Below are 11,649 nucleotides of genomic sequence, written 5' to 3'. Positions count from 1 at the left end.
GTGACACACCCATTCCAACCAGGTCACACCTATTCCAACAAGGCCACACCTTAAGATGATGCCACTCCCTGGTCCAAGGATATACAAACCATCACACCAGCATTGGATGTCAGACCAATAGCACCAATGTGCACCACAGCTCCTGGCCACCCACATGAGGACTAGAAATCCAACCTCAGGTCTTCAAGCAACAGACTGTTATTACTACAGCATAACCTAGCCTATTCTGGCTCATTTATAGCATGGGGAGAGGGCAGTCCTGCAAGATTCTACAGGAAGTAGAGAAAAGCAGAACACACTCATGGAGTCTGACTGAGTGAGAAAGGAACTCACTGAGTAAGGAGAGTAAGTGCCCTGGCTCTCGGTGAGCCGGATGATCACAAGTTTGATGTGACAAGAGCACTGGCACGTTGCTGGACTGTCACTGACACTGCCAGAGATCCCTTCAGAGCTTACCAGTGCTCTGCTTCACTTACCCCAACTGGAAAATGGAGACAATGTCACACTTTTTTATCTACACAGCCCAGGAAGACAGCAACACACACCCATATGCAGAGAACATTCTGGAACCATATCTTGTCTCAAAACAGGGAGAAGAGAAAGGAGGAGGAGGCAGATGGAAATAATAATAATAATGATAGTAATAGTAATACTAATAAGAAGGTTTAGGTGTAACTCTGGGATGTGTTGGGGAAAGGACTGAATGGCAAAGGCATGGAGAAGAAATGGTTGAGAAGGACTGACGAGAACTGTGGGGAGGACTGAAAAGGTTCTACAACTATTCTGTTTATACAACTAACAACAGATCATTTACTTGTACAGATATATGTTGTGCTATTCATATTATAGAATGTGTCAAAGACTTTTTAAAGGATTAGTGAATTTGAATGTATGTTTTTCAAATGTTTGTACAAAATGAAGCACACAATAACTAAGTCCTAATTGAAGAAAATATTTGTAACCTATATGGTAAAAATAGAATATTCTTAGTAAGAGGCTAGCTATATATGTGTGATGCATATATACACATAATAACAATTCAAGAAAAAGAGGCCATGAATTTGATAGAGGGCAGAGGTAGGTGGTATATCACAGGGTTTGGAGGGAGAAAAGAAAAGGAAAAATGATGTAAAATAATCTTAAAATTCTTTTAATTGAAAAATAAAATATACAGTGCTAACAAGAGCTTACTGTTTTTAAATTATTTTTAAAAAGCACATAAGTACAGAAAAATAGACTCAAGAAAAACATGGTCAAAAGTTGTAAATGCTGCTGCCCTCTCCCCTTGCCCCCCACCCCCACTCCCACCCCCGCATGTACTTCATATATTTTAGGTTTTTTTTTTTATTGATTTTCATGATTTTCTAAAATACATGGAAACTACTTTGAGTCAAAAAGAAATCAGCAAAAGACTATTTTAATCTAATTTTTTTTCATGGCAATTCTTCCATTTGCCAGGAAATTATTCTTGATGGTATGATAAGATGCTTCTGGGTCGTCAGCCATCCTCAGAATGCCTGCCTCTGTGTGAACCTGATGTACTTCCCCACAACGAGAAAGAACGAGGAATGATAGCAGGCTCTCTCTGCCACAGCCTCACACAAGATGAATGGGAGAAAATGCCTACCCGACATGTCCTGGTTAAACTAGGACCTGATGCACAGAACAGCTACAGACATTAGTTAAGGACTGTCTTTAGAAAGAACAGCGAGGAACTTTGGAGAAGAGATGAACATTAAATAATCTGAGTTCATCCTGTCAGACGAGCGGGTTCACGTTCCGTTTAGACAGGTACATGAGCAACATCAGATAGCACACAGTAATTTGGAACAGCTGTTGGCAGACTTTCAAATATGTTAGTGTAATTTTTTTGATTAATCCTGTTAAAGTTTTTCCAGGGAGTACACAGTCGTGAAATTACACTATCGCTGGTTTGCTTGCACTCTATATTTCTTGAGGCCCATGAACACTTACTTCTAGGGCATAGAAGATGATGTTTAGTTTAGTATTTGGAAAGGAATGTCGGCCATAATGGGCCAATATGCTGGCTCTAATCAATGGACTGGAAGGTCTGCAACGCTGGCTCTCCAGGGAGACTTCATCTTGCCCATCCTGTTGCACTACATATAAATTCCATCTTTCCTTCCTACCAAGGTATGGTCTGAAGGACTTTCATCATTCTGAGAAGACAGGCACAGTACTGAGTGAGTAACCCACTTGTTTACAGGAGGTCGGTCAAATGAGGCCCAATAGAACCCTATCTTCAACTGAGAGAACACAACTTACTACCTGTAAGCTGCCTGAGAAACATCTTCTCCTGACTATGTCCGTGGCCAGGGCCAATGAGAATCCATCTATACCCTGTTATCACAGGCTCTGCTGCTAACACCTCATGCTTGCATTCTGAGCATCACACACACTGTCCTTCATAATGTTGTCTACCTAATTTTTATTGACAATCATCCCAATACTAAAAGGCCAGGCATTTGGCTGCGCCTCCAGCTGGATCATGCCATGCAGAGCCCAGGGGAAGTGCGGTTCTGAAGCCCCATGGAGGATCTGCCATGGCTGTTACTACCAGGTGGGTGGAACCAAACTGATGCTCTGCTAGTGGTGGGGCGTGGGTTCATGCAGTCATTTACTTAACAGCCCATGCTATTGTGTGTGTGTGTGCTTCACATCCAGCTAGTGCTAGTTATGCACCAGACATTGGATAACATCCATAAATATGTTGATAAAAGTAAGTTAGGGCCTACAGATAGTATCTCGTATTTTACCTGCATAGACAGGATGGAAAGTGAAGGAGTCCCACTGCAGAAGGCCAAGTACACAGTTATAGGATGAGAGGAGAGTTGGAGAGGAAAACCTGGAAAAACCCTCACTTGGGGCAGGGGGGAGGAGGAAGTGTTGGCTCAGTGGGAAAAGGCACTTGCCACCAATCCTGATGACCCGCATTATAAGGAGAGAACCAACTCCCACAAATTGTCCTCTGACCTCCATATGTGCACAGTGGCACCACACATGTACACACTCAGGCAAAATAAAAGCACGGAAACCATCTTAAGATGTCTTGGGATATTCTGTTGAAGCAAAGGAAGAGTGGAGAAGCTGGGAGGCAGCTGCAGCAGGAACATGGCTACAGCAAGAACGCCGCAGCTTTGGTCCCAGGGCAATCGGCAGGGACAGAAAGCAGTCACGAGACACCTTACCAGTGGGATTTCCTGGGACATTAACAGAATATACAGTATTTACATAAGGGCATTTTTCTTAGGGTAAACAGACAGTGGAGGGGAGGAGGGTAGAGGCAGACACAAGGTAGAAGAAGGGCAGGCAGGGTCAAAGTACAGCAAGGTGCTCTCAGACACTGGTGTCTGTCAGATCCACAGTAGGTGAGGGATAAGAGGCTGGCCAGAGGGCTGGGTCTACCTACCGGTAGCTTTGTGAATGTTAAGTGGACACACTGAGTTTGTACTTTACCTCAGAAACGAGGGGGACTCAGCAAAGTAAACAAAGCAAGGAGGGACACATGGACACATTTCTAAGAGTGCAGTTCTGGTGGCACTGGAGGGCACCTACCTGGATAAGACAGAAAGCTACAGATGGGAGATAAGCATGGCCTTTAAGTATACTGGCAATGGGGGGCAGGAGAGATGGCTCAGAGGTTAAGAACACCGACTGCTCTTCTAGAGGTCCTGGGTTCAATTCCCAGCAACCACATAGTGGCTCACAACCATCTGTAATGGGGATCTGATGCCCTCTTCTGGTATGTCTGAAGACAGTGACAGTATTCTCACATATATGAAAAAAAAAAAAGTATACTGGCAATGGCAGGAATCTGAGACATTCTGGAGAAGTAAAATTGCCAGAACCTGATGGCAACAGAAGCAATGAGGAGCAGTTGAAGATAGTAAGATTCCTAACCTGAAGAACAGGATCAGGGGACCCCACTAGGCACAAAAGATGAGCCAGTGCTGAAGAGCATGGGTCCCTAATAAAATGGAAGTCGTGGCCTGTGACGGGCATGCACTAAGCCTTTTTGTCTCCTCTTCCTATTCCTGGGCAAGTTCCTCCTAACTGGGTCACCATTTGACCTCTGAACCCTTTGGCCTTCCTTAGACCCAGGGCTTCCCACCTGACCTAGTCACATGGCTTGTGAAGGTCCTCCCACACAAGGAAGGTCAAAGAAAGCAGGGACCTTTGGTCACCCCACACAACTTTATCTTTAACTCCCACAGCACTGCAGGGCCTCAATGGGGAGGCTACAGAGCACACGATCACCTAATATGGATCGTATTGAGGTGGGTGTTAGTGGGAAATTTTCAGGTAGAACCTTCTAGGACACAATCAGGACTGAGGGCTTGTGGGCATCACAGATAAGCAAACATGGGAAGAGTTAGTGGGCACTGGAAAAAGGGCAAACTGTCTCAGAAGGACTAACAGATGCAGGAAAAGACGGAAGCAGCAGAGATTAACCAGAGAGCTCCACAGAGCCAGGGATGAGGCCTGGTCCTTAGACTTCCTGCTGTTAAAGCTCAAAAAGGCTGTAACCCTCTCTGTGCCCCAGTGTCCTCGGCTCCAAAGTGAGCTGCACAGCCGCTGCCACGGGGGACTTGGTGGCATTTAAATGAGCTAATGCAATGCAATGCAATGCCCTGACTCAGCTCTGGTCCTAATGGCACAGGAGGAAAGGGCACACAGGACAACCTGGGACCAGCACTACTGAAGGGAATGCTCTGGGATCGGGACAGTCTGTCTTCTCACTATGTCACTGAGTGTTTCCTGTGTCCTGAGACAAGCTATCAGACACTCCCTCTGTTGTCCTACTTCCAACTGTTGACACTGCTGATTCCTAGTCATTTTCCAGGTGTTTACAGCTGTAACATGGAGCAGAGAGAAGCAGAAAGGGCCCAGCCTCAGAGCCACGTCAGTGGGAGGCTGGCCTCCAGCTGTGATGCTCAGCCATGAACTCATTCTCTCCTGATGGTTCAAACAGCAGGAAAACATGCCTTGGCTCCCTCAAACTTGAGGGAGACGGTGACTTGTGGGGGAAATCACTAAAACTGGTGTGGCAATATTTTGTGAATATGAGCATTCACAAAACAGCACAGTGCCTGGCCCAGGCTGAGACAGCTAACATGCCTGAATGCTAGCTGGGTGACATCAGAATTTTACCACAAGCTGGTTTGACATTCCTATAAAAAGGCTGTGTAAGGGACTCAAATGTTGGACCTGAACCATCCATTCCTGTCATTTATAAAATGGGAAAAAAAAACCCACAAAAACTATGTATACACAATTATATACACAATAGGATATTACATAACCATAAGAGAGAAAATCCTATCACACACACCAACAGGGATGGAACTGGAGAATATTAACTTGAATGAAACCAGCCAAACACAGTAAGACAAAGTACACATGATTTCACCGAGTGCTGTAGAACAGAGCAAAGTCTCTACAGATGGGAAAAGGGAGCATGATGCAAGGACAGAAAGAGGAGACACATGAGGGAGACTGGGAAGGATGCTGGGGAGCAGCCTCAATAGTAGAAGGTCACCATGGGCTCATGTGCAGGATACCACACCACGATGGTCAATATGGGCTACCTATTAATTTTAAGTACTTTCAGTTCGCCCTTTAAGAGTAAGTTTCTTCAACCGTTCATTTTTGTCCCTGTTTTGCTTCTACTTTTATTCTGTTTTGGTTGATGCAGGTCAGCTCTGAACTCTTGGGCTTGACCACCCAAGAAGCAGGATCTGTAAGTACATACTTACAGCATGCATGCATACACACATGTATATATACATACATGCATGCATACACACATACATACATACACACATACATGCATACATACATACAAGCACAGCCTATAGAACAAGCTTTCCAGAAGCTCAAGGCTTATCAGCAGATAACTATATTTAACATGATCACTAAGAAGCCTGCAGGGGTTGTCTGTTTGTATCTGGGTGGGTTTGTTTGTTTGTTTATTTGTTTGTTTCCTGTCCCTGGTGTGTGGCAGGCCAAAGCACAGCAGGCTATCACCTTTCCCATTTAGTTCTTCATGTTCTTACACAACACAAAATTGGAAGTGGCTGGAAGCTACATGGAGACAACTGAGTACCAGAAGATCAATGGGTTTCTCTCCAAGTCCTCTGAGCTTACTGCTTCTGCTTGCTTCAAACTGTCTTTTTACATTTCTTTTTGTGCGTTGTAAAACAAATACATGTTCGCTGCAGATGACCTGGCTGACCAGATAAGCTATGAGAGAGCTCTATCACTACTGGATATGATATTTCTGAAATCATCCCTCTCTTTCACAATGCCACCTCCTGAGGAAATGTGTATGTGGCCTCGATTGTCAGGGTTATAATGGACATGCAGGTGTTACCAGGGACAGGAGAAGAGGACAAAATTGTATTCTATGCAGGACAAAATCAAGACAAACAAACAAAAAGCCTGCATGAGCAGAGAGGTGTACAAAGGCAGGAAGACGCGCAGGTGCTGGGCAGTGGAAACAGTGCGCTTTGTCTAGACAGAGTTTAAAGAGAAAGCAGATAGGGAGGGAGGCATGTGCTCTAGGGACGTTGCATGGCCTGGGACCAGGCCCCTGAGTGCAATTTGCACCCTAGCAGTTCCACTGATCAAATACAGAGGCGAAATTGGTAAAATAAATAAATAGTAACAAACAAACAAACAAATAAATAAGTAGCAAAGCATCTTACCTGCTGATAGAACTCATCATCTTTGGGGGTCAGGTAAGGAAGCCAAGTGTCTTCAAGCTCCTCAAGGAGCCTCAGTTTCTGGTTAGAAATAAGAATTACATATTACTGAATAAAAAGTGACCTCAAGTATAGAGTAGTATATTATCTTCCAACAAAACACGCACGAAAATCTTAATGAACTTGAAGGTAGACGCTTTTAAACGTCTTTAATTATAAGATGTACAAAGCAGCCTATCAGAAATGATCCTACTCACTGTCACAGTTCCTGAGGCAATCTCACTCAGTCCGCTTGCATCTTTGCCATCAGGGTCTTCTCATGACCTAAGTGACCTGGGATCAGTTAACACTGATCTTATTATGTCTTCCAGCATAAACGTTCCTGTCCGCGCAACCTGAGACAGCTAAATGTTCTGTGACAGCACCCCTGGAAATACCCAGTAAAGTAAAGCCATCTCCTCTTGGAACACTGGGGTACCTGGGATGCTCACTCCTGCTGTAAACGTTTATTTAAACGTGTCCGCATCCAGTAGTGCTCCCTTTTCCAAGTTATCTCGTTTTATGTGTGAGTGTTTCGTCTGCATGTTTGTATGCGCACCACATGCTTGGCCAGTGCACATGAAGGTCAGAGTTGGATCTGACCTCCGGGAACTGGAGTTGCAGATGGTTGTAAGCTGCCACGACTGTGCTGGGAACTGAACCTGAGTCGTCTGGAAGAACGAGAAGTGCCTGTAATTGCTGAACCACCTCTTCAGCCCCAAACAGTGCCTTTTTAAAAGTAATCTTTCATCTCTAAAACATTAGCAAGTTTATGTTAAGCTTCTTTGCTTTCTTTTCCAATTTTATAAAGCACCATTTTGTAAGTATCCATCTAGCAAGAGGATCCATCTAGCATTTTGTAAGTATCCATCTAGCAAGAGGATCCATCTAGCATTTTGTAAGTATCCATCTAGCAAGAGGATCCATCTAGCATCCTCTTCAAACAGAATCAACTATTTGAACAAGTAATTGCAACAAGGAGACTTTACATTGCTTAACCTTATATTTAGGCATCTATAGAGCCTGTGTTTACATGTAACATATACACGGCATATATGAGTGTAACACACACACACACACACACACACTCACACCTGTTCATACTAGTTATCTGGAAGAAAAAACAGCAGAAAGTAGTTTTCATATAATATCGGAACCTTTAAAGCAGATCACTAGGGCCGTTGTTAGGAAGCGATGGCTCACTAAGAACAGGAAGGTATATGGCTCTGGACCAGTGTGGGCCTACCGGAGAGGTAGAGATCAGCACATCCAAATGGTCTTGTTCCCCACCAACTCTAGATGACCTATACTGTGCACCACCCACCCAAACAGACATGGTAGCCCAGAGTATCAACCTCTCCACCCCAGGAAATCAGCCTTCACTCACAACCTACCATGATCACAGCAGTACAGAGCAAGCACCTCTGAAACCCTAGACCTTTTACATTGTCATCCAAAGTAAGTAACCAAAAGGGACTAGAAATTTAACAACTAGTACACACACAAGAAACAAAACAGTATGTTCTATTTTGCACACAATTCTATTTATCTAATCAGTCTTCCATTTTGATGCTATTTTCCTACTCATAATGCTGAATGACTTTCTAAATAAGGTGTGGTCACTGACCATTAGGAAGGAGCTATAATAGCAGCATAGCACAAGTCATTTAATTCCCTAATTGGCTAATGTTTTATCTTCTTTCAGCAGCAGCCACTGTCATAGATATAAAAAGAACTAATGATATTCCCATGAATATACACTCTCACATTTATGTGCACTTCCACTACCTTAACCAAAACCTACATTCAATTTTCATTTGAAGCCCAGGAAAGCCTGCACTTCCCTGTGATCTTTCAACTAGTTCTTAGGGCGTTTTATAAACACAAAGCACTACAATATTTATAAATGCCACGAAAAAATTAAATACTGAATAATTCAGACGTTCCACCTTACAAATACCACCTTAAAAATCTCTCCACAAGAGTCTACCATTAAGCCTAAGCCATGTATATGGTATGTATTTCCAAGAGAAATTCCATACTTCATTTAAGATAAGTCTAAAGATCAAGAGAGCTACCTCACAGGCCCACAGGCATCAGTGGAGGATGAAACTGTTTGTGATTAATGCATCTACTAAATTATTATATAAACAAACATTTTTAGCTCAGCTGATGTGTAGACCATCAAACATGCATAAGGCATTACACCTGAAAGGCTGTGTCCAATGATGACATTACTCAAAAATGCTCCTACTATGCAGAAAGACGAGCATTGTCTTACTCTGCAGGAATTTTGCTTCTAGCATCTTCAACACTGTGAACTACCTATTGACCATAACTATCTACCACCTATTCAAACGTATTACCTATTGATTATTAACATGGCATCCAATACAAAACCACAAACTTATGCTTCAGGGCTTGTTTCAGGAAAGACATCCTCCTGTCCATGTGCAATGAAGCATTTGTTGGGGAACACTCACAGCCAAACACACTGGAGTGAGGAGAGCAATCCAGATCTGGGGTTCCTTTGTGCCAAATGCTAGCCGGTCAGCACAGCACAGGAGAGCACACAGGCTGAAGGCAGAGGGGCTCACACTGAATCAGCATCTTTGGCCAGCAATAGTGCCTCGATGAATCCACAAAGCTGGGACCTACCTACCAGCTTCGCGGCTGTCACACCTGTGACAAATGCCACATAGCTAGAAAGGGCTCAGAGCCTGACTCTCCCACCTGATAGGAGAGTCACAGAAAAGCCCTCCCAGCCCTCCTGTGCTACCAACAGCCTACTACTACCTCACATTTAAAAAGCTGCAACTCAAAAAGACGAAATGTCGCATGTTGGAAACTGTAGGCCTCTGCTTCCACTTTGCTAGGTAAGCTGAGCTGCCTGAGCTCACAGATCTTGCCTAAGACACGGTTTGAGATTCTGATGGAAATCACCTAAAAAGATCAACTGGTTTTTAAGTCATGACACATGAGTGGAGTATGTTTCTTGTTCCACCTCTCTCTTCAGCCCATTAGATGCAGCTGCTGACAACTCTTAGCACCATATCCCAGGGGTGTGTGTGTGTGTGTGTGTGTGTGTGTGTGTGTGTGTGGTTTGCTTGTTTTGACAATAGGCCAGGCTAGCCTGGAACTTGCTATGTGTCCAGGCTCACCTCAAATCCAAGGTCCCCTTCTGCCTCAGCCTCTCGAGTGCTGGGATTAGAGGTACTCCAGCACACCCTGCAGTCCCTGTTAATAGTTTTTAAATTATGAATGATATTTTGAACTGGATAATACAAATTTAATTCTATTAAATTAACAAACAACAAATGAAGAAATGCGACGGATCTTACAAGGGTTTAAAGCCAGTAGGAAACTGGCCTGGACCTTAAGGAAGGTTTGAACGAGTAGGAAGAAGCCTCTCAAAAATTAGGAAACAGCTGAGCCAAAGAGAGTAAAAGCATACACTGCTTAATATACCATATCCTAAAGACAAAAAGACACTTCAGTATTGAAAAAGTCGCTATTGCCACCCCCATACTCAATGAAGACGCAGCACTGTGAAAAACAAACAATACAAGCAGATTTCAGGGCACAGATTGCAACTTCCGGAAGCATATAGATTCCTCCATCTCTTCCAACCTCAGTTCTCTTATTGTAATGCAGCTATGAAGTAAAATCAAGCATACACATTAGTAAATACTGCACTTTGTAAACTATGCAGATTGTAGGCAAGTGGGAAGCAGGTGAGGCGCGGTGTGTTCTAGACCACAGACGGTGAGTCAAACCCTGAGTTCCAGGGCTAGTTCCTGGAGATATAATCTGGAGCTGCTTTCTCAGGAAGCAACACATGCCAGCGGGTAAGAGCACTGCCTAGCGTGTAGCAAGGCCACAGCACACCTGGCAACCACACACTCTGACTTATTAGTGTCTGGAAGAGTCATGCTTAATAGTCATAAAAACCAACAATGGAATCTATATGAACCCACCTAATTAAACTTTAGAACATAAATCAATCCTACTTGAGAACTCCAGATACGAATTTACCTGGATAAAATTCAGGAGAAATTCATATACAATTTCCATGAAAGTTTATGCGTGTGTGCATGTATGTGTTAGAGCTTAACTAGCTGTTCTGTACAAAGCACTGTATCCCATAGGAACAGTCACCAAGAAAACCCAAGTCAACACACCTCACCTACAAAGCACTATATCCCATAGGAATAGTCACCAATGACGGTGATCTAGAAGAACTGCCAGACAAAGAATTAAGAAAGTGACTACCGCTATGTGCAGTTAACTCAGAGATGATGTGCCTATTTCTCCTAGAAGAGGAAAGGAACTGTAACATAGGCAAACAATTTGATAAAGAGCTAGAACCTTGAGAAACAGTGCTGTGGTATTGGAAAGAACAACCCAGTAAGCTAAGCTTCTTAAAATAAAATAAGCATCTAAAATGTTTGTAAGTACTTTGAAATGCCAGCTACATGAGAAAAAGCTAGTTGCAAGTTTTGGAAATGAAAAGCACTGTTATAGAAATGAAATCGTTGACCTTGGGACAGGGTCTTGTGTAGTTGAGTCTCACTTTGAACTTACAACACTCCTGCCTCATTGCTGGTGCTGGAATGACAGGCGCAACCACCGCACTGACCTGAGAGAATAGATTCATAGGTGGGATGAACAGTGGACTCCACACATTTACGAAGAAAATTGATGAGTTGAGAGAGTACTAAGAAATCTCATAGAATTTAGCTTAAAGAGACAAAAGGTTCAAAAGAGAAAGGGCAGGAAATCTGAAAGCTAGGTGGAGAGGTTTCAATTTATGTTGAAACTGTAGAATACAAAAGATACAGTGGAACATATCCCGAAATACAAGATAAAATGGAAACAAGAGGTG

The 11,649-nt window shown here is 43.3% G+C and overlaps 1 protein-coding gene across 2 annotated transcripts in view; it reads right to left on the bottom strand.

Moving 5' to 3' along the window:
- Window positions 1–11,649, bottom strand: part of Fto (FTO alpha-ketoglutarate dependent dioxygenase) — a 350,246-nt gene that overhangs the window by 254,613 nt on the left and 83,984 nt on the right. For both annotated transcript variants that reach the window (XM_021171161.2, XM_021171162.2), the window contains exon 2: window positions 6,729–6,806. In XM_021171161.2, coding sequence (XP_021026820.1) covers window positions 6,729–6,806 — 78 coding nt within the window. The remainder of the gene's footprint in view (window positions 1–6,728; window positions 6,807–11,649) is intronic.

Source organism: Mus caroli, chromosome 8 (assembly GCF_900094665.2).
Source record: "Mus caroli chromosome 8, CAROLI_EIJ_v1.1, whole genome shotgun sequence".
NCBI classification, from domain to species: Eukaryota; Metazoa; Chordata; class Mammalia; order Rodentia; family Muridae; genus Mus; species Mus caroli.
The sequence above is the reverse complement of the archived record's forward strand: the minus strand, read 5'-3'. Positions and strand labels throughout refer to the sequence as shown.